The sequence below is a fragment of the Agelaius phoeniceus genome, chromosome 18 (genome assembly GCF_051311805.1).
Source record: "Agelaius phoeniceus isolate bAgePho1 chromosome 18, bAgePho1.hap1, whole genome shotgun sequence".
In the NCBI taxonomy this organism is placed as follows: domain Eukaryota; kingdom Metazoa; phylum Chordata; class Aves; order Passeriformes; family Icteridae; genus Agelaius; species Agelaius phoeniceus.
In genome coordinates, this window is record NC_135282.1 from 2,342,843 (window position 1) to 2,366,190 (window position 23,348).

Consider the following 23,348-nt stretch of genomic DNA (forward strand, 5'->3'; position numbering starts at 1 on the left):
AACTCTTTTCCTCATCTCTAACTTGGGCAAAACGATGATTTCACAGCATAGCTGCTCCCCTGAGGTACTGCAGAGCATTCTCCAAGCATTCTGCTTAGGCTGCTCCTCCTCCTTGTGTAAGCACCTTTGCCAGGAAAGGATGACTACACCATTATTCATCCCCCTGCTCTCCTGGAACTTTGTGCAATATCCTGTGGTGTCCAACTTTGGGAATAAGTTTCATGAACAATATACAGATATATTTTCACTGAGTTATTGCTCTAACTTAGGCAATTGATCACCAGGCTCGGGTATTTGGGGATTGATTGTTTTCCTCCTGGCTCCCCTGGTTCCTGCTGAAAGGGCATTGAAAGATCAGTATCTTGTACCTCGTGGCAGAACGAGGTTGTGACAGAGCTGCATTAAAAAGCTGGTCTGGTGTCACAGTGTTGCATTTCTGAGCATTACAGTGTTACATTTCTCACTGTTCATCCCTCCCATTCACCTACACTCACGTTTTACATCTGCCAAAAGTAGATAATTAACGCTGTATTCACAACATGCAGCACGTGTTAAGTCGTTCCAGGCTTGGCTTTTGCAGCCCCACTGCTATTTCTCCTGACTAGTTCCAGTGTTTGGTATTACTCATTATATCTTGTCCAAAATAAAATGCATTCTTCCTACTCTGCATACAGCAAATGGCAGAACTGGGACCTAAAATTATTTCCAGGCACATTTAAGTTACCTGTAGAGACTCATCTAAAGCATCTCTTCCTAAACCCTATGGAAATAAGAACATCCAAACATTCACAGTCACACCTGAAAGCAAAAATATTGAAAAACCTGACGAGAAAAATGCATTTCAGTTTCCTTTAAATTCCCCTGTAAGTGGATCCATGCCAGCAAACTGCTTGTACGTATAAAATCCCCACCGATCCTCTGAACACGTGCTCAGTAAAGACTCCGCGCTCTTGTAGAGAAGAGCCTAAAACCCCTAAATGATGTGTGAGAGCCCCTTGCCGTGCTGCAGAGCGGCTCGTTCAGCCCTTCCATGTGCCTGCGGACATCCCTCGTCCTCCGTCCGTTCGGGAGCGGGGGAACATCGCCCCCGTCCATCCTGGTGGGACACGAGAGGGGAACATCGCCTCCCGTCCATCCTGGTGGGACACGAGCGGGGGAACATCACCCCCCCTCCATCCTGGTGGGACACGAGCGGGGAACATCGCCCCCGTCCATCCTGGTGGGACACGAGCAAGGGAACATCACCCCCGTCCATCCTGGTGCGGACACGAGCGGGGAACATCATCTCCCGTCCATCCTGGTGGGACACGAGCAAGGGAACATCACCCCCGTCCATCCTGGTGCGGACAAGAGCGGGGAACATCACCCCCGTCCATCCTGGTCGGACACGACGGCTCTGGACCCTCGCTCGCTGCTGGGTGCCGCGGACAGCCCTGCCCTGCTGCGAACCCGCTCCATCATCTGTGCGGGACCCGAACCGCGAGCACGGGCGGGTCGGAGCTCTGACCCCCAAAACTCGCGGCTCCCCTCTCCGGACGGGGCCGTAGGAGCGGTCGGTACCGAGGGCCCTCCCGCTGATGCGGGACAGGCACCCGCGCTTGCCGATGCTCTTCTCGCCACCGCAAGCGAAGCCCCGCGGTGCAGCGACATCCCCCGCGCCTCGGGCCGGCGGGGACGGCCCCGGTAACCGGGATGCGCGGGGGCCGCGGGCATGCGCGGGGCCGCCCCCGGCCCGCCCTGCGCCGGGCATTGGCCGCGGGCGGCGGGGCGGTGGTGGCGGGGACGCCGCGCCCGCCTCCCGCCGCCGCTCCCCCAGCACCGCCCGGCCAAGTTTAAACACCCCCGGCCGAGCCGCCCGGAGTTCGCGGGAGTTGCCGGGGGCCGCGGCCCGGGCGCGGGGGCAGCGGCAGCGGCTGCACGGGGACCGCCCCGCCCGGAGCGCGCCCCGCCGCCGCCTATGCGGGCGCCGCGGGGCCGGGCGAGCCATGGACGGCGGCGGCGGCGGCGGGGTGCCGCCCGCCCTGGAGAAGAACGCGGCGGAGCTGACGGTCATGGACGTGTACGACATCGCCTCGGCCGTGGGGCAGGAGTTTGAGCGGGTGATCGACCAGCACGGCTGCGAGGCCATCGCCCGCCTCATGCCCAAGGTGGTGCGGGTGCTGGAGATCCTGGAGGTGCTGGTGAGCCGCAACCACATCAACCCCGAGATGGAGGAGCTGCGCCTGGAGCTCGACCGCCTGCGCCTGGAGAGGATGGACCGCATCGAGAAGGAGAGGAAGCACCAGAAGGTGCGGGCGGGGAGCGGGGGGACGCGGCGGGGCAGGGCTGCCCCCGCCTGCCGCAGCCGCTCGGGGGAAGTCGGGCTCGGGCCCCCCCGCCGCCGTTCTCCCCCCGCCGCCGCCGGGAAAACAAAGAGCGAGGCCGGGGTGCGGGCCGGGATGCGGCGGAGCCGCGGGAGCGGGCGGGGCACGCGTGCGGTACAGCCCGGCCGGGCTCACGGGCTCTGCGCTGATGCTGCCTTAGCGTCGCCGAGGCTTTGGGCGTGTTGTTGTTTTTTGTTTCCTTCCCTCCTGGAAGTTTCCTCCCTCCTTCCCTTTCTCCACCCCTTCCCCAGTCACTGCATTTCCTTCCCCTGTGTCTGGCCGATTCGGACTCCTGCTCCATCCCCTCTCCTGACGAGGGATAGCGCTGCTTCCTGCTAGGCCAGGAAAGGTCACTGACAAGAATACACTTTCCTCTCCGGGGCTGGGAATGATTTAGCAGTCTAGTTTTCCTGGAACAGACTTCGGGTTAGACAAGTCATAGGAGAGAGATGGAGAACCAAGCGATTTCAGAGCAGAGTTGGAGCTGAAGAGTAGGGAAGAGCACTCTGCCAGATTGCTGCTCCATCCTCTGATGGCAAGATGTCCCTTGGCTTGTTTTGGGGTGGTCATAGTGTTCCCTGACCCCACTCCTATTGAAGCCCGAGGCAGAGAGCTTTTCCCATACCCTGTAAGCCTCTCATGGCAGGACAGCAAGCTCCAGTTACTGCAGTAAAAGTGGCAGATCTGCTCTTTAAACCATCCAGATAACTGATATAATGGTTCTTCTGGTAAATGACTATGCTAAGTCATCACTGCTGCCTCATGCCATTCCTGATTCCACACACAGAATCAGGATAAACAGGAGATGGGAGATTTCTGGAAGAGAGACCCCAAACTTCAAGATTTAGCTTAACTGGATAAATCCCAGTTTTATATTTCTAAAAGAGTCAGCTAAAGGACTTTCACCTAGCATATGGAAAATCCAGGATAAACCCTGCAACATTTTGCAGAGGAAGTTTCAGGGCAATGTCTCTGAAAAGGAAGGTAAAAGACCTTTAATGTACAAAGCCTTGATAAGTCTCAAGAGTATGATAAAAGAAGGTCTAAAGAACAGATACAAATATGTTGGATATTTACCAAAGGCTTGGGATGAAGCAGATACAGAACTGACCCAGTGTCATTGTACAAGTTGTTCTGGAGATGTTTCTGAAGTTCTCATAAGTATTAAAAAGTTTCCTAAACGTGTCAGCTGATCTCCCTGCCAGTCACCCACCTCTGCTCTGTCAGCTTCTCTGAGGGTCATGAAGGCTCAGGGAGTGTTTAAACAATTTACTTCAGCCTAAACAGATTTTAACAGGAAAATAAACTGCATGATACATACCTTTTATTTTTTTTTAAATCAAGCTGGTTCCCAGTGCACCAGGTCCCTACAGAAATGTGCTCTCACATCTTCTCTGTGCCAATGTGAGGGTTTGAAGACTTTCACAGGACAGGTGCTGATAGGCAGAAATAATCTCAGATACTGAGAAAGAGTTTTTGATGTCAAACCCTCCAAGAAACACCCAGAAAAGCTTTTAGTGGTCCTTGCAGTAATCAGTTTGAGATTTCAGCACTTAAAATTTATGTGTGAATCTGTTTTGCTTGTAAACCTGGCTCAGCACCCACTGCCTGGGGCTTCCTGAGCTGGCTGGCACTGCCTGGCCCGTGGATGTGCCTCCCTGTCTGGTACTTCCACTAATGAGGACTCAAAAGTTAATTTCTGCTCCAATTCATTGGGCTCTTCAATAGTAATAAATGACAAAGTTTGCCTAGGCAAACCTGGCATAGTTGTGTGTTTATAGTGCAGCCACATATAAATGATAAAAGTTTAGATTGTTTGGGGTTTGTGTGCATTCTATTTTGGTTTTATCAATATGCTTGGAAGTGATGAATGTGCTGGTTTATTGCTAAAATAGGTCACTGCGTTATTTTAGCTACAGAGTTGTAACAGGCAGCATCACTGCAAATAGTCCAGGTTTTTGGAAATATCAATTTCATTACAGATTTACTTTTCTCTCAAGATAAAGAATTTCAAGTACAATAGGTGATTGATTACATTTTCTTTCCTTTTTAATACTTAAGTCTGTGCAGCTTACCACACCTTTGCTATTTATTATTCTTTGCCACCTAATGTTTTCTGCAACATTTTTAGCAGCAATAGAGTAATAAATGATGGAATAAAATGGTATTTGGACCCAAAAGTCACCAGGAACATGAGTTCCCATTATCAGAGCATGCATTCAAAGCAGAGAGCTCTCCTTTCATCTCTCAGCAGAGCTTATTTTAGCCTGGAGCTGTGCTTGGCTGGGTTGTTGTGTGAATGTGTTTTGTTGTTAGGTAGGAAAGGGGCATGTGGATGGATGTGAAAGTCAGCAGTGACTCAGCCTGGCTCCAGGGATTTGCATGCAGCTTTTTGTCTGAAGAGCATAAGTGAAAATGGAGCAAGGAATGCCCTCCACTGCAGAAGTGAGATATACAGAGAAGCTTTTGGAACAGGCAAGATTCTAAATACAACTGCTTTCCTTAAGGACTTTTTAATTTTTGTCCTGACTTGACCTTGATGAGGATTGGTGACAGCTGCTCTTGACACAGTGTCCCAACAAACGGGAGCTGTTTTGGCTGGCCTGGCTGCACTAACACAGACACCACTCAGGACATTCCAGCAGGACAATTTGCATAGGAGGCAGCATGGTTTGAGTTTGTGTTCACTGTGTGCACCAGGAGCTCTGCCTTTGCTGCACTGGATCACACACTCATCCATTTACACCTGTGGTTCATGGCAGCAATTCAGAGCAGGCTGTTCTGTCAGAAGGAGTTTGTCCACCCCTGAGCTCCTGGCCCTGCTGTGGGGTGGTTTGGGGGCTCTCTAACAGCTTTGCAGCTGCTTCCTGGGGTGCAGGAGGGAATTGGTGCTGGTGTTTGGTTATTTGACCCTTAATCTGGTCCTCACAGCACAGCAGGGTATGAGGAGCCATCCTTTGGGTAACTTGCTTTGCACCAGGAATGGTCCCCTCAGGTATTTCCATTCAGATGTAGCAAAGGGGGCTGTGGTGCCTGGTTTCCTGGTGGTGGCATTAGAAAAGCAGATGTCTTCTAAGAAACTCAAAGTAGTCTTATTTAATTGCTTTCCATAAGAATCAGTAGGATCATTACTAGTTTGATCTGTAAATTGTCCAATCAAAGACTCTTAATATGTTCTAAAATATGAATGTGTTGTGCTGGTCTGCCCTATAGGAATTAGAACTGGTGGAGGATGTCTGGAGAGGGGAAGCACAGGATCTGCTCACCCAAATTGCACAGCTCCAGGAGGAGAATAAACAACTGATGACAAACTTGTCTCACAAAGACATTAATTTCACAGAAGAGGAATTTCAGAAGCATGAAGGCAAGTTTGCTACTTCAAATTCAGTCCTTGCTTTGTTACAAAAAGCAATACTTAATCAAAATACTTTGACTGGATATTCTGGTGTGGTTTTCCCCTGTAGATTAATTCAGATCTGGGTTTTGAAAGCTTTTTTTTTTTTTTTTTTTACCTAAATAGAAAATCTCTGAATACATGATGACACTGAAGACATGATAAGAGGTGGAGAAATGAGGGAAAGAAAACCAAATTTTTGTTTGGCTGAGAAGCATCTCTGGAAGTAAAGTCCAGATACACCTTTTGGTCTATCTCTTGTTTGGGTTCTCATTTTGCTGGAGGTGGATGAAACTCTGCCCAACACTGTGGAAGCTGCACTCCCTCTCTCCCTGAGGCTCAGTGCTGCTCACTTGCACTGGGGAAATGCACAATTAAACCTTCAAAAAGTAAAAATTGTTAAACCTCTCAAGATACTTTTTAAAACAAATGCAATGCTTTCAAATTAGGAGTCAATTAGTGGCAAAGAAGTAGCTCAACATCAGGCTGACAAACTCCATGCAAAATTCAGAATGGCAGCAATGAGTCATGGACCATGAAGACTGACATTGTGTTATAAAGAACCAGCTTCCCCTTTGTTTGCTTTTTTTCCTCCTTCTTTTTTTCCCTTCCAGTGGCTATCTAGCTCACTGCAGCTCATGTGCTTGCATTTAAATATAGCCATACTCTTCACATCCAGCCAGCAAATGCCAGACGTGCTTTCCTTGTTATTTTTACTGTGTCTACCCATGTATGACAACACAAACAAAAAACCCATAGGCCCATTCCAGAGCTTAGGCTGAGATCACTGATATTCTTTGGCCAAAATATTCACTTGAAGTGAAATATTTTAATTTATATCAATTCCATTTAATTATTTGGATCTATTGTATCAAACCTGACTGGTTTTCTTTTAGGACATATTGTCATTAATGAGCAGGGATAGATTTGTCCCAAGTAACTTGTTTGGATAGTGTCAGAAAGCAGTTCTGCTGCTCTTTTTCAGTCTCTGTCCTTTGGTCTGATGTAGAGGCCAGAGAGGCAGCATTTCAGGCTCAGTCCTTTGTTAGCTGGACTGGTTTTGAGCAGACACCAATGCTGCTGTCTGAGCATGGTTGAGCACTGTGATCCCATCTCCCTCAGCTCACTGCTCACTCACCAGACAGTGACAGGGGTGATTTCACACAGGCATCAGAGGCCACTGATCTGGGTGTGCAGGACCTTGAGAGTCAGTCCTGCCAGTCAGTTCTCAGACCTTGTTGGAGTGTGATGAAGTGTTCATGGCAGAGGCTCCTGTGCAAGCAGGAGTGCTCTGTGCAGTCTGAGCAGAGCAGGGCTCCTGTGGAAGGACCTGTGACAGCAGAACACAAAACACAAGGGAGGGGTTGAGATGAGCCTCTAACACCCATTAAAGTGGCTCCTCCCAAGCCCAAACGGAGCCCTGCTTGATGGTGCTGAGTGATTGGAATATCCCAGGAAAATGCCACATGCAAACTTGACCCAAGTGTGTCAAACAGGACGAGCAGGCTCTGTGCACTGCAGGGGAGCTGCTGTCTCAGCCTGGCTGTGCTCAGGGACAGGCAGCAGGGTGGCAGCACCTGTGTGACCCTCCTGTGCTGCTGGACCTACAGCTCCCCTCAAAAGGGGCATTGAACGTGTTCTGGGTGTTGAGGTAATGGTGCAGTGCCACAGGCTCTGCCTGGCACAACTCTGCCAAGTTGTATGGACACAGCACTGAACAGGTCACTAAACACAAGGAATATTCTTTTTTTTTTTTCTCCCCAGTTTCTTTTCTTTCTTTACTTGGTGTCCTCCCCTCCAGCTGCTTTCCATTCTCTTGCTGGAACAACACCAGGATCACAGCAAACCACAGGAAACTGCTCATAGGATGTGCCTGGGGAAGCTGGCTGGGTGTGCCATTTAAGATCTTGCATTTATTAGAGTTTGAACCATTTAGAGATAATTATTTTACATTTAGGGCACTTAGTGATTTCCCTCTCCTCTTTCCCAGTGCCTGAGGAAATGGAAGGAGATGTGACTGTTTCATAAAACTCTCCACCTTTCCTTCCCCCCCCACTTCCTGAAATAAAAATTGTAGTGATCTGTGCACACAATTGAAGCCTTTTAGGTTCACCAAATGTTAGCAAAAAAAATGAGCACAGTGGGAGGAAAAGTAGTCAGCACTGAATGGTATTTTTTCTTTAAATAGCACCTGCTATCTAGAGATCTCAAAGCATTTCACAAGTACTAATGGATACAGCTGCATTCACTACCTCCTTCTGAGTGAAACCACCAGTCTAAAGTTTCACTGCAGTTCCTCTACTTCAAGGCAAAGTTTTGGATTATTTTGGTTTTAAATATAGCTGATGTTTCAGGCCCCAGCCCTGAGATTGGCTGCAGTGAGTGGATCCAGGAACCTGCAGTGAGGTTTGTGGGTACAGAGAAGTACCAGACCTGTCCTGTGAGAGAGGAATGTGGATCTTTCAGAACAGTTAAGCTGCAGTTTGTGTTTGTGACACTTGTTCTCCCTGGTGGGTATGAGCTGGTACACAGCAAAGAATTAAAATTATCCTGTGAAAAACTAGAACCCAGTGCAGCATAGAGCTGATAAAAACCAGGGTCCAGAAATAGAGCAGGCAAATGTATCAGAGAATTAAAAGGGGTGAGAATGTAACACTAGAATGTGAACACCATGTCACTGACAGTTCTTTCCTGGGCTTTGCCAGGAACATGTCCTGTGAACCAAATTCCTGGCCAGCCATGAGCAGCAGAGCAGTTCCCTGTTCTCTGCAGTACCACAGCTCTGCTCCTTTAGCACTGAGGACTGGAGCTGCTGCTCCCCTGTTTGCTCTGGTCCCTCCCTGCATGGGAGCCCAGAGCTGTGCAGGAGTGCACACCCACCAGTGACTCCCTTTCCTTCTCTGGGCTTTGTCCTGCTCCACTCTGTCATCCATCAGTTCATTCTGTGGCTGACCTGGGAGCTGGGGCTCCTACAGACATGCAGCCAATTTCTCTTGTGGGAACAACTCTGGGTTTCTCTGATGAAGGAAGAACAAAACCAGGAAATCTGAGCTGGTGTTAGAAAGTAGAGCCAGAGCCTTTCCTGGCTGGATACATTTGATGCATACAGAGAATATTTCTGATGTGGGAGCTGCTTTAATATATTGAAAAGGAAGCAGCTTTCCAGCCAGCCCAGAGTGGGGAGTGCATTAGCACCACTTGCAGTTCATAAATGGAAGGAGCTGAAGACCCACATAACAAAGGACTTTGCCAAAGTGAGTAGGGTTAGCAGCAGAGCCTGGATCTGAGCTCATGCTTGGGCTGGGCTTTGGCCAGGGGAGCCTCACACTGCCCTGGTTGCAGGGTTTGCATCTTCAAGGATGTTGTGCAATGTGATTCCATGTGATAGCTCAGGACCATCAAACTGCACATCTCTGTGCCATTCTCAGGGAAGGGCAGGGCAGGAGATTCATCATCTCACCAAGGGAAAACCTCTGCTCTGTGTCTGCTCTCAAGAGTTCATCACTGCAGTGCCAGATCCAAGTTATCTCTGTAATGGCAAATAGAAGAATGGCTCCTGTGGTTTAGGACATTTCCTAATGATTCATTGGTCAGATTTAAGGTTAATCTAACCCTTTCTTTATTTTCAGACAGGATCAGTGTTGGATTCTTGGCAATGTTCCAAACTCCTTTCACCAGTGTAATGCTATCAAGTATTCTTCTCTCAAGTACAATTACTCTAAATATGAATTACCACACAATAGGATGGGAAAAGAGTAGCAAAACATGAGGAGAAAATATGTGACCATAATTCAGACTAAATTTTGGTTCTGCATTCAGGGTGGGGGTACCCTCTGAAGGTTTCATCTTGTTTTCACCAAACACAAAACTGGATTTCAACTAAAAATCAATCTCCTCAGCTGGTTTGGATCCAGATGCAATCCACAACAGTGATATGTTGTTTACATCTTACTGAAGATCCAGACCATCTTTTTTACAATTTTCACAAGGCCTTGGCCAGCTGATGCCAGAGATAATCACACAGATAACCAAGCCCCCTGGGGCATGGTGAGAACATTGATGTAAAACTACTAAGGCAGAGAGATGCAGCAGTGTCACTCACTGTTATAAATGTTTCTGAGGACTGTCAGTTCCTTTTTTAAAGAATCTCTGTGCAGGGGCTTTCTGGAGTGGATTCTGTCATCTGTGTTCTCTGTTACCCTTAAGGTAACCTCTAAAGCATCTCTGTAATTCCACCAGCAGGCAACTTCCAGAGTCTACTTAAATATTCCTCATTGTTATTGTTCTCAGGCTCAGCAGCTCCTGCCTGCCCTTAGTTTGTGTTCTGTGTTCTTTTTTTAACCAGGGATGTCAGAGAGAGAGCGGCAAGTCATGAAGAAGCTGAAGGAAGTGGTAGATAAACAGAGGGATGAAATCAGGGCAAAGGACCGGGAACTTGGACTCAAAAATGAGGATGTAGAGGCTGTAAGTGGCTCTTGGTCTTCCTATTTCTGTTCTTTCTCACCCACACTTCCACAGCCTGGTTTTGAGTTTGAAGTTAACATAGAAAGAATAAACAGTGCTGGATTAATAGTCCTGAATGGCAGCTGAAGTGTCCAGCAGAGCTGTGGAGGGTCCAGAATGGTCAGGCTTCAGTGCAGTCCCACACCAGGGATGCAGTGTGCATCACTCTGCATGAGAAGGGCCAGCAGTGACCTGTTCAGATGAGTCACAGACTCCACTGGGACTCCAGGCATGACATGAGATTTGGCACTTTCTGTGCAATGACCTCCTTACCCAGATTTTGCTTCCCATTCTTCACACTGCCTCATGTCCTTAGGCCATGGGACTTTCCTGGTGCCAGTAAGGCCAGGCTTAGGTGATTTCTGCTCTGCCCAATGCCCCTGGCAGGTGCTGCAGCCTTTTGAGCTGGGGCTGTCCACACACAGCCAGCAGGTCACATCTGCCTTAGGAGAGAGCCCTGGAGCTCAAAGCAAAGCACCTAGAAACTGAACACCAAGATTCCTCTGTCTTGTCTTTCTTCTCCCCTGGGTTAACATTTGATTCAGAATCCCAGAAGCCACCCCTATCCTTGAATTAATATCACAAGTGATGGATTTGCTTTTATCTGAAAAACTCCCTGTGCTAGGGGAATTTACTCTAGAAATCAATTAAATTTGGGTGACTGAAACTGTAGTAGATAATTAGATATTAGAAAAACTAATCTGGGGGTGAGGAGAGGGGGGAGAATTTTTAAGATTAAATGCAACAGGAACCCAACTACTTCAAGGTGGTGTTTGGGACTGGGCCATCATGGCTGAATGGCCACTGAGCCCTTGCATGGATGTTTTGCAGCTGCAGCAGCAGCAGAACAGGTTGATGAAGATTAACCACGACCTGAGGCACCGGATCACGGTGGTTGAGGCCCAGGGGAAGGCGCTGATCGAGCAGAAGGTGGAGCTGGAAGCGTATCTGCAAACCAAGGAGCAGGAGATGGGCAACCTGAGAGCAGAGCTGGGCAAGCTCAGAGAAAAGCTGCAGGGTGAGGACAGCCAGGCCAGCCAAAATGGGGAGGAAGTGAAGGTAAGAGGCACTTTGGATCACTTTTTAAGCAGCCTTTTAAAAAGCTTTGGACTTCATACCAAGTACCCCTTTGCATTTTGGTTGTGGTAGTGTGTTTGCTTCATTTTCTTTGTACACACCTACCCCTTACCCCAAAGGAAAACAAAGCAATTCTTTGGAGAGTCTGGGTTTTCCAAAGACAAACAGCTTCAGCTTTGCCAGACCTGCAAATACTCAAGGCCAGATGGGTCACAGGGGTGGTGGTGGCAGCTGAACCACAGTGGAACAGAAACTGCCAGAAGTGTCCCTGAGTCAGGGCAGAGCTCTGCACACCTGGTCCCTGCTGCTCTTATGGCACTTCAGATCAGCCAGGACTAAGCTGGTGAAGTGCTACCAAGTCAACATATAAATATTTCAAGGCACTTTTTAGAGGAACCAACTTTGGCCTTATTTCTGCTTTTGCTTCCTATTAGAATTTGTGCAGTGAAGTGTTGTGAGCACAGATGTTCATGAAAAGCAAATGCTCCTGCTGGCAGAGCCAGGTTCTTGCAGAACAGGCAAAGTGACAGTCTGCAAATGGGGCTGGAGATCAGAGCAGCAGGAATGCAAATTTGAGGGGAGCTTCCTGAGAAAAAGATGCACTGATCTGTTGATCCCCGAGTCCTCTTTATGGTTCCTAATATTTTCCTTTGTGCCCATGACATTACTTTTTTATTCCTGAAGCAAATGTACAGCATTTCCCTCTCCTAATGATGCTCTTAGCAGAGTAGGAAATGCAATAAGGGGTGTAATGATATTGAAGAACTTAGAGGAGCTCTATCACACAGAGCTGTTCAGCTTGATGCATTGGTAAGAGTCCATGGTAAATGCCTGACAGACTGCAGCAGAGAGTGAAACATCCAGTGCAACATCCATTCATTTCACTGGCAACAGGCAGGAATACACAGCAAAAAGCAGAGACAAGGGCTGATGGGGTACCTTGGTCCCCTGGGAATGTGGCAGCCAGTGCTGTGCTAACATGTCACTGCTGAGCTGGGCAAGCACTGTATTAATGATGAAAAGGATTATTTCATTGCTGTTAATTCAGCCAGGACACCCAGCTTTGTAAACAGGGCTGGGGAGCCCAGGCCTGGAGCCAGCAGGATAAAAGTGTCCTCAGTGTCTGCAGAGAAAGGATGCATTCTTCACCTCTCTCCAACTCATCAGTTCCATGGCAATGGTGCCTCCTCTCATTAGAGCCGTCCCTGCTCCCTCTGCCAGGACAGAGCTCACACAGGAACTGCAGTGGCAAGCAGAAAACTGGGATAGCTGCATGCTCCAGAATGGCCATGGCCTGTTGGCCTCAGTCAAGGACATTTGCATTGGGTACAGGCTGCTCAGTCTTTGCTGATTTGAGCCAAATCTAGCAAAAATAGCTTCTTTGGGCAGAGATGTGGGACAAATATACAACCCAAAGGAGAGACACCAGTTCAGACCTATACCTAGGAGGTGAAGAGGAGGAAAAGTGTTTGGGTAATTTCCTTTGAACCTCTTGTTGCATTAATCTTTATTCCATGTAGTCTGTGCAAAGGAATGTGTTTGGATTAAAAGGGTGATCAAACTGTGCCCAAGTGAGCATCACTCTGCTGCCTCATCCCTGCAGGACAGGCACTGAAATTCACCTGAAATTCACCTTGCACCAGCCTTAGCCAAGTCCAGCCTGAAACCATAGATCAGTGTATTGCAAAACCATTTCACAAACAGGAGCTTAGAAGAAGGTAGAGTCAGGATTACAAGAAATGGACTTTGTAGAAATTTCACTACTCAACTCCTCAGGTTTCCAGCTTGTATCCCAGCAAGCTGTCAGTGCCACACAGGAGCTCTGAGACTCTGATCTCTGCATCCTCCCACAAGGGTGAGTGGCTGACCTGGCTGCTGGCAGCTCTGATTTCATGTGCTGGCCTCTCTCAGTCCTTGCAAAAAGCATCACATTTCGAATGGACTTTGCTACATTTCAAATGTATTTTCCTGGAACAGAGTGTCCTGCATTTGTTTGTATTGTTATAAATCCTGTAGACCTCTTAAGGCTTGGAGCTGCTGTTCAGAATCTCAATTCCAAGTACCCTTCCCAGAACCTTGTGATTTATCATCATTGTATGTTTACATTAGAAGAAGACACCTCTTTGTGGGAGGAGCTGGAAGGAACTGGGTGACTCTTGCCATGCCATTTTTTCAGTGTTTAGATAAAAAACTGATGTTTGATTTACTCCACTTGTTAAAAGTATGAATTCCTAAAACTGACTTATCAAAAGTTGGACATTTGAATTGGACAGTGAATTTAAAGCCCAGATTTCACTCTCTAGGCAGAACCAAACAATGATGATTGTCTCTCTGAGTCAGAGAGGATGGCAATGGACTTAAAAGATCCCAATCGCCCAAGATTCACCCTGCAGGAGCTCCGGGACGTCCTTCACGAGAGGAATGAACTGAAATCCAGAGTGTTTTTGCTTCAAGAGGAGCTTTTATATTACAAAAGGTGGGTTACATCTCCTCTCCTGTTGGATGATGTACTCAGGGAGACACAGGGCAGGTGTAGGAACAATAAATGTGCTCTGAAGTTCTGTCCACGTTGGTGTTTCTGCCAAGGCTTGTGCAGAGACTGCAAGAATGAGCCTCAGTTTGAACCTGGCACCTCAAACTTGTCCTTCCCTCACTCCCAGGTCTGCCCTGGATCCTAGAAAGATTAGAAACATTTAATAGAATTGAACTTCAAAAATGAGGATAGGGGTGGGTCTAAAATGAAAATTCTAGACCTTTTATTCAATCCATTCCTCTTCTCCCTCTCCTTGTCACAATGGGAAAAAAATATTGAATGGACACCCAGTTCTTGGTGCTGATCCTTGGTTGATCAAAAAATCTTCAATTGATCTGAATGGGTTTTGAACAGATCTTTTTGCATTCCTTCATCAACAGTGCTACCTCAGATTGAACTGTAGATCTCAAAGTGCTTCCATGGCTTGGGAGGAGAACATTAATTATCTTTTCTTTCTTTCAAGTGAGGAAATGGAAGAAGAAACTAGATCCCCACAGCCTACACCCATAATTCAGCCAAAACCCTCAACTCAGCCCGAATCTGGAATCAAACGACTGTAAGTAGCATATTTACTAAACATACTGGGTATAGTCTGTAAATACCAAGTGTTTCTTATGCACAGGACAATTTTAAAGACTTTAAAAATTCAGATAACCACATTCCTACTGTATATGAGAGACACTAAATGAGCACTTGGAAGATGGGAAACAACAGTTGGTTTTGGCCAAAACTTTTGCCTACATCTGGGACAACTTTCAGTCTTGGATTATCATTTTCCCATGACTTCACTGTGCCCATTTCCTTATTGACTGAAGCCTTTAGACCCTGACTTGCACTATGTGGGCAGCACAGAACCCTTCTGTTTGCTGAGCAGATTTGCTGCTGAGAGGATGGGCACTGGCTTGGCTAAGAGAACCCCACCTTTTTCTGAAATATTAATGCTGCTGTTGGAATCACAGCTTACTGCCAGAGATGTGCTGCTACAAGAGTATCACTTCAGAAAATCACTGTCTTGGCCAGTCCTTTTCTCTGCTGAAACTCCTTCCTGTACATTTATTTATTCCAAATTAAGTCTTCTAATCTCACAGCAACTCTTTGGATTTTTGTGATACCGGAAGCTTAACTTCTTTAACTGCAAAAGCGATTTTGGAACAGTTGTTTCTATATAAAGAGTTCTTCCATCTTGTCCCCATGTCCACAGCCTTCAGTCCTTGTTTTGTAACAGCAGCAGCCCTGGGAGAGTAAATTCCATAGGAAGATCTGGACTGACCCAAAACACCATGGAGTCAGGAGGGCACTGTTGATTATTTGCAGTAGACTGCAGCTTTCTGCCTGTGCTGAGAGAAACCTTCCTCTCACATGAGTAGAAAATACACTTTGACTTTGGATTTCAGTTTTCATTTGGTGACTGTGATGATGATGATGATGATACTGTGTTGCACAAGATCTACACTGTAAAGTTTCTCTTTTCTTTTACACTTCTTTTAGAGCTTTTTAAAGCTAATTTTGTTGTAGGGAATGGCTGGTTTCAGCTCACACAGTTTGTGTTGTGCAGCTTCCATGTTTGATTTGAAATGCTGCCTTTGATGAAGCAAAGGCAGCATAAAAATGTAAACAGGGGTTGTAAGGCAGAGCACATGTTGGTGAGGTATTAGTTTTGACTCTGCCTAAGCTGAAATTTCTTCTTTTAGGTGTCATGCTCTGTCCCCAGGTTTCACTCTGCTCTCTCTCCACTTAGCCATCATATTCAATAAGGGAATATCAAACTGTCTGCCTGAGTAATCTGAAGGATGGTAACAGTTTTCAGGTTTTTTTCATTCTTGCAGCCTGTCTGGATAGGATTTCTCTGCTGGGGTTTTATTTTCCTCCTCTTTCCTCTCTCTGTGTGTTGTCAACACTGTACTTGTAGTTGGGCTTTAAAAAGTCAGGAAATGTCACTGCTGGGCAAAGCAGAGAAGCCAATGTAGCTTCTGTCCTGTCCCAAGAGCCTCCAGCTGCAGTCCCTGCCTGCTGTGAGGTGTCCCCAGAGCTCCCTCCTCCCTCCCCAGGGTCCCTCTGCCTGCCTGGGGAACACCCTGGCACATGAACCCAGGGCTGTGATGAAAACTTGCAGTGCTGCTCTCTGCATGCAGAGTGCCTTTGCAGAGGAAATGGGGCTGCTTTTCCCCCTCTTTCAGAGTTTTTCTCCTGATTGAACAAAAAGCTGAAGTACAAAAATAGGAGCCCTCTCAAGGGAAGTTTTATGCTTGCCTGTGCAATGTGCCCTTTTTCCTTCACCACACAGAGTCTGAGGCAATGAGCCATATGGATGTGTAGCCTGTGCCATCCAAGATGTGCTCAGGTGATTCAGTGCTGCAAGTCCACAAAGAAAGGAGAACAGAAGCTACAGAAATCAGCATTTTTTCTGGGTTGGCACGTTTGGGGCAAACTCTGAGTTCTGATCTCAGATGCCTGACTCGTACATTTGTCTCTCCCACATCACATGACAGAGTTTTAATGAAATAATGTAACCAGGAGGCTTTACTGAGGAGGAAAAGTCCAAGCATTAAAAATGCTCCCTCTGTTTGGAGCAGAAAACACCCTTTTGTTTTCTCCTTAAGACTACGTGCTTGTTTGTCACTGATGTCATGCCTCGAACAGCCAGGAGTTTTCTTCCTATCCTTGCAGTCTACAAAAGCTGGTGTGTCTGTCAGTTCTGCAGCTCAGGATGTTGCACAAAAATAGAAATCCTGGCTGCTGCTAATGATCCAACAGTGCTTGCCCATTTGTTTTCAATTTTAATCTCAGAACAGCAGTGAGTGAGCTGGGGAGAGCTGCATTTGGTCACAAGTGAAATGTCTCTCGTGATTTCAACTTAATTTTTAATTGACATTAGTCCACAGTTCAAAAAAATATTTGGCACAAGGGAGAAGCTGTGAGGAGAATCCTTAGACAGACAGAGGGTGTGCAGGTATGGCTGGAGGTGTGCTGGCAGGGCTGTGTGGGGCTGGCTGGGCACAGAGCACTCAGCTCTGTGCTGCATGCATTGTCTAATGCTCAGTGCTGAACCCTCACAAAGAGCTCGTCCTGCTGCGAGCCAGCTCCAGAGTGCTCCTGCCAGAGCAGCTGCAGGGTTTCCCAAAAGCATGCAGCTGCCTGCAGTTGGCATCTTCCTGCATGAGAAGTAACACAGGTTCCTTTGGAACAGACACACAGGCCCTTTAACCACGGAGTTTCTTAGGAGGTTATTTCAAGAGTTCACCTGCAATACTGGTTTTTAACCTGAAAATATCAACTGTAACCCTTGTGGAATCTTTAACTGTAATGCTGGTCCTCTCTAACCCTGTGCCAATACCCAGTAGTCACAGCAGAGTTCTGTTTTGTATTTCTTAACACCCACCTTCATCCTTCATTTCATTGTGTCTGTGCCTGTTTGTCTCTTGGAACAAAAACGTGCACTGTGCTCTGCATTGCTAGAGCTGGTCATACCTTGATGAAATCCAAGCCAGGTTGCAGGCTGCCTCACAACAGGAAAGTGGTATCTTTTAGAAATCCAAAAGCAATTGAACCTGCTCCAATAACTGTTTTTTCTGAACAAGAGCTGTCTTGGGTGATGCAGATCCCCCTCTCCCTGTAACGTGTCCTGTGTTGTAATTCAAAGTAACCCTGTGTATCATGTTTGCCTCTTTTCTTTTTAATGGAATGCCTTTTCTCTCCCTTGCTCCAGTCTTATCTCTTCTGTGTCTGTACTTTCCTGACCAGGATCTTTACAGCCATAATGCCCATGGTAGCAGCTGGATTGATTCCAGATGATCCCACATTGCAGCCAATAAGAAGACTTGTGTCCCTTGTAGGAATTTTTTTTTAATGTTTGGTACTGTGGTTTCCTCTTGCATGACCCTGTGTTAACAAGCACTGCTGGTTGCATTCTCCTGGCTGCCAGGGGGATCCCAGAGGATCAAAGTGCCAATCAGAATGACCAGTCAGTGTCAGTACTCATCCCAGTCCTCCATGCTCATCCTCAAACTGACATGTTCTCACCTTTTGCCATAATGTTGCCATGCTAAACCAATCATTATTCCTTGGAAAATCGGTGCAATATGCAGTTTTAACCAGCATCTGTTAATTCTGCTTCCTAAGCAAGGCTATTCACAGTTCTCACCAGTGCTCTTTGAGAAACTCGTTTCTAATAATTTGTTACAATCATTAGTTAGAGTTACAGAATGGAGAGGCTGATTTCCATATTAATTTCCACTGTTAATTACAGGCTGTTGCTTTCATGTCTTTCTATCTATGCCCTGTATATTTTGTCTCTAATTATGTATTTTGGAATAGAGTGTAAACTCTTCATAATCAATTCTGCCATCCAATTCTTGGCTCTCCCTGGAAGACATACTGATAATTGTTAATGCAAAGTCTCTTTGCATTAGAACTGCTGCCTTAGCAATCTTTATATTTACAGCAACGACACAGTTTCCTCTCCACACAGACAGGCTTTTCCAAACATCCTCCATGAGAATCTTCTAGCCATAATAACAATTTTCATTGTTTCAGAAGGAATTATAAAAGCTGAACCCTTTAGAGATTTACGAACTTATTTTTCTCCTGCTTAATTTCCTGATAAAGTGAAAAATTACTGAGCTTTGAAACTGACTGTACAAACATAGCAGTCCTTTGTGTGGGCAGTAACCCTGAGCAGGCAGGACCAAATGTGAAGGCTCAGTCACTAAACACTTCTTTTATCAGCTGGAGCTGGCTCTGGCCCTGAAAATATTCAGTATATGTGTGTGACTCCTGTGATGAAGGTGGTAGAAAAGTATGAGGCTAATTAAGTGCAAAATACTTATTTCACTATTAAGGCTGCACATCTGAAGCCAGGAAATGCAAAAGTTCAGGTTCTGCTGGCACTGTTATTTATGTGCATTTAACTTGTGTAGTGGTGTAATTCCCTTTCTAATCAACAAGTAATTATTCTCAATATTCTCATGATTATCATCCAGCCTCCTGTGTATCCAGAGGCGTGGAAGGTTGAACTCCCTGCTCTGCACAAGGCAGCTGGGAGGGGTGGGATGATGGTGCTGAGGGGGATGAAGGGAGAGTGGGATTTGGGAGAATGCTGAGGAAGGTGGGCTCAGGGTCAGGTTTATGCCCTGACCAATATTCCAGCCCCTGACAAAGCTGGGGTTCTATTGGCACGATCCCTTACTGTGGCAGCATTTAGCACTTCCTGTCCTGGATCACAGCTGTGTGACACTTGGTACAGGGCAGGAAAAACAATCCTCACCTCCTGAAGCCCACCCAGCACTGAGACCAAAGGGATCCACTGCCAACTCAGTCCTTTGGTAGCTGGAACCACAACTTTTGCATTTCTCAGCAGCCCTAAACACTGCACTAACACCTCCTGTACTGAACCCACAATGAACACTGAATTTGCTTAATCCAATAACTTCATCCCATACAAATAAAGCAATACTAAGGATTTTTCCAGCTGTATTTTTAGCTGTATTAAATGGCTGTTGGTTCATGTACGTCATTATCTTAGAGCACCCAAGCTGTGTGACAGGAAATGACGTGCACACTCGTGTGCATTTGTTTAGAGCCTTCATCCTGCAAACTCTCATGCACATAGGTGCATTTATTCATTCCTTTTTGCAGGAATCAAGTCTATGTATCAAAACCTCTACACTGGGAAAAAATGTGGAGACTTAGTTTCTTATCTTATGAACTTCCCTGCTGACAACCTTAAAAAAAAATTACATTTCTTCTTTGTGGTAAAATATACAGATTTAATGCCAAAGATACCACTTTACTTATGCCAAGAAACTAACCTGGATCGTGTGGCTTTGTTACCTGAGGGCTGGGGAAGGGGGAACCCACACCTAAATGATACCTGCACCTTGTAGAGTCAACAGCATTTAGAGCTTATCTGAAGCTTCTGTAGCCAAACTGCTTGAGATTGCAATGACTCCATCCCTAACAACGTTCTGACATGCACTCCCATCAGGCTGCTCTGCCTTGATTTTCTGCAGATGCAAACAGAGGTTTTTGCTCGGTGTTTTGTTGTGCTGTGCATTGGGGTGGGGGTTTGAAGTGCTTTCAGGATGGTAAACACTGTTCTTTCTTCTCCCTCCCTCACTGCTCCCTTCCTGGAAGGTTTAGTTTCTTCTCTCGTGATAAGAAACGTATGCAGGCGTCACAGAAAAATGTCCACTTCCAGCAAACTTTTGGAGAATGGTCACATTCAAACAGAGATGATTCCTACATGGAACAAGGACAAGAAGCCCTGCAACACCTGTGACTAAAGCCCTGAGGTGTTTGGTTTGCTGCAGTAGATCCCGACAGTCTCGTAACAAGAAGCTTCTGTAAAGCGTCGCGGCAGCTCGTCACTTCTCCTTGCCTTGCACACCTCGGGGGTTATTTCAGACTCTCCAAAAGGGATCCCTCACTGTTCACTTGGTGACTGTTTGCTGCAAACAGGAGCCCAAGCTTTGTAGTAACAGTTGCTGACACCCTGGGACATGGAAGCTTCTAGATGACTTGTTTTGTGCTGAATAACAAGTCTATGATCTTCTTCATGCATTAACTACAGTAACACAAGCTTCTTTAAACCAAAAAAGGACCGGTCCCATTATTAGAAGTTTGTTTGCAGTGTATATCTAGTACAGGGCAAAGACTCTTTTACCCTGTTTGTTAACACTACTGGTTGTTTGCTTTTTATTTCTGTAAGAATTTTTTCAAGAGGGATACGACAGCTGGACGCCCTTGGCGGCAGCCACAGCTCTGCTGTGTCCTGTCAGTGCCGCTGGCATCGGCATCTTGCAGAGTCAGCCCTTGGAAATCCACCTGACAGTGGGAACTGGAGTAGCCTTGAGAGGGACAGTGAGTGTACATTTCCCTTGTGCTTACAGTGCCTAAAGCATCAAGAGACGATGGATGAGGTGAGCGTGCCTTGTGTTCTGCAGTATTAATGGAAAACAATTTGCTTACAGGGAGGAACCCTAACTTTTGAATTCTTTCCCTTCTTACCAGGGACTTCCTCACAGTGTAGCAGGCAGCTGCTGTAAAAGAATTAGATCTTTCCCACAGACAGGTTTTTAATTAAGTCACACTTCAGTTTCCTGTCTAGGTAAAACTGCCCAACTTCAGAGGGAAACACATCCTCAGCTGGCTGACATGAACTATTTCGCTGACCTAGACATGACCCCAACCTTTTCTCTTGACTCAACACTATGTGGGCAGAGCAGATGAACTCTGTGTGTGAAGCTGCTCCTCTGGTGGTGGCAGATGTCTGGGTAGCCCCTGGTACAGGGCTGCACTTGCCAGGACAGCCCAGCAGCCAACCCCAGGGGCTGGGACTGGATCTGCTTTGCAGCTGAGCTGGTGAGACCTCAGGCCTGACCAAGGTTGTCCTTCCAGCACTAAAACCTCCCAGTGTCAGTGCTGAGGACACCCAGTGCCAGTGCAGTCCTCACCTCTGCTCCACACACTCCCCAAGGAGCCTGACCAGGTGAGAGAGGGCTCATGTGTCCATGGCTCTGTGTGAGGACAGGGCTGAGGTGTCTCTGTGGCCTTGGCCCTGGGCTGGGAAGGTCCATGCTGGAGCCCACTGATCATGGGGAGGATCTCGTGCCAGCAGGGCCATGGGCAGCCTCTGCATGTGCAGCTCAGTGCCAGGGGCTGGGGCTGCTGCTGGCACCACACCCCCAGCTGCTCCACCCGCTCTGTAGCGCCTCTTCTGAGGAGAGGCACCAAGAACAGGAAATACAGCTCAGGCTGGAGCCAAGCTCCAACCACTCCAGGTACTGAGTGTAGGAGGAACTCTCAAAGGACTCCAGAGGGCTTCGTGCAGGCCAGTTGTTCTTATTACAGGGTGATTCAAGAGTGGATTTTTAATGTGTGTGAGCAGCAAATGGTTCTTAGCCCATCTGTAGTAAAGCCCTGGCAGTAAAACCTCTCCTTGCAGTGGTGGGCTGTGTGCTGCCTTGCTCCTGGCTGTAACTGCTTCATTCCAACGTGGACCTTCTGTGTGCTCTAGGCAGGGAGAGTGTTTACTGTGCCTCCCTGGGGTCACTGGAGCTCGGGGCAGGGGGCACATGTGGCCTTATATGGGACATGGTGATCAGAGTCCAGCATGGGTATGGGGTAGATGTGTTTTTGCCTGGTTATGTTTTGGTAACATCTTTAAAACAGCAGCACTTCTTCCCTCCTCTGAAAGCAACTCTTAAATGGGGGGAATGTCTTAATGTAATGATATTTCAATTGCCAAGATCTGGCTTCACTTCCATATAAGAAAACAAAAAGTGCAGAAGAGCCACATCAGGCAGTTAAATTATGGATGAGCCCATGGAGTCTGTCCCGAGCGCCGTTCAGTCGTGTGGCTCTTTCAGAAGGGATGCAGTGAGCAGAAACAATGCAGGAACGTGGGCCTGAGTAAGCAGATCCCTTTGGAAATCAGCTGAGAGCAATGCGCTGGGATAATGGAGCTGCACAGATCCAACCTCAGCCAGTGCAGCACAAAGCAACTCTCCAGGCCTGGTGCACATCCACTGGAGCCTGGGGCTGTGTCAGACCAGCTCTGCAGCCAACACCAACTGCAGGAGGCAGGAATCCATCCCCACATGTCTGCAGCATTACCTCAAGCCCTCAGAGCTCCTCCTGACCTGCTGGCATTAACCACTCGTTCTCATGTTTGCAATAATGCTGCATTCACACACCCCAAGTGCCGTCGGGAAGGATGGCACAGAGGGAAGCGTTTGTAAAGATCTGAAGATCTGTTGTGTATTGTTTGTCAATATTCAAGGAAAATCTGCTTTTAGAAAAGGGGCCAGGATGCTGGCAGGTTAGGGGTGTAACAATCCTGCCTGCCAAGTGCAGGATCACTGACATTTTTTGGGTTGGTTTATTTTTTTTTTTTGGTTGGGCAATAAATCATTTTAACAGTTTAATAAATATTTCTGAAAAACATGCATTTCTGCAAGATTTGTGTCTTTTTTTTTTTTTTTTTTGTGGAAAGTAACACCATCCATTCTTGGGGATGGATTTTTTTTATTTAATGCAGCTTATGGATCTGTCTTTGTACAACTTCGTGGAAATACAGCCTCAAACCAGACAAGGTTTAGGACAGAGCCATTCGAAGACTGATGAAATACAATTTAAAATACATTCTATATTTAGGAATGGCTTATGATGACAAAGACCATGACAGAGCCTTTCCTAGAAAGTACTGTAATCTCCTTAATGGAAGAGGTGTGTCTATATTTACACATCCTAGCCCTGAAAAAGATGTTTTGCCCTTTTTCCCCCATTCAGCTACAACCAGCAGCAAGCCCAGTTTCCAGAATGGATTTAAACCCTGTGTAGAAGGGTGAGGACAGAGTGAGTGTAGCTGCAACCACATTTACCCATGACACCCTCCCTCAGTGACTGTCCATGGATTCATCAGGAACATGAGGCATTTTCTGACGTGCTTACTGTCCCGTGGTGCACATTCCTCTGTACA

General features: G+C 47.0%; 1 protein-coding gene across 2 annotated transcripts; it reads left to right on the forward strand.

The window, feature by feature from the left end:
* Positions 1 to 1,562: 1,562 nt before the first annotated feature.
* On the forward strand, positions 1,563 to 22,817 carry RILPL1 (Rab interacting lysosomal protein like 1). Of its 2 annotated transcripts, XM_054646076.2 has the most exons (8): positions 1,563 to 2,288; positions 5,577 to 5,727; positions 10,103 to 10,221; positions 11,092 to 11,319; positions 13,641 to 13,813; positions 14,334 to 14,426; positions 17,612 to 17,699; positions 20,003 to 20,141. In XM_054646076.2, the coding sequence occupies exons 1-8, from the start codon at positions 1,578 to 1,580 to the stop codon at positions 20,006 to 20,008; spliced, it is 1,569 nt and encodes a 522-aa protein (XP_054502051.2). In that variant the 5' UTR covers positions 1,563 to 1,577; the 3' UTR covers positions 20,009 to 20,141. The 2 variants fall into 2 exon arrangements, with proteins under 2 accessions (XP_054502051.2, XP_054502050.2); XM_054646075.2 differs by lacking the exon at positions 17,612 to 17,699 and having other exon boundaries at positions 20,003 to 22,817.
* The last annotated feature ends 531 nt before the right edge of the window (positions 22,818 to 23,348 follow it).

Coding starts and splice junctions, on each gene's coding strand:
- RILPL1 (XM_054646075.2), top strand. CDS start 1,578: ATGCGGGACAGGCACCCGCGCTTGCCGATGCTCTTCTCGCCACCGCAA. Junction 2,289..5,576: donor AGGAGAGGAAGCACCAGAAG/GTGCGGGCGGGG, acceptor TCTGCCCTATAG/GAATTAGAACTGGTGGAGGA. Junction 5,728..10,102: donor GGAATTTCAGAAGCATGAAG/GCAAGTTTGCTA, acceptor TTTTTTAACCAG/GGATGTCAGAGAGAGAGCGG.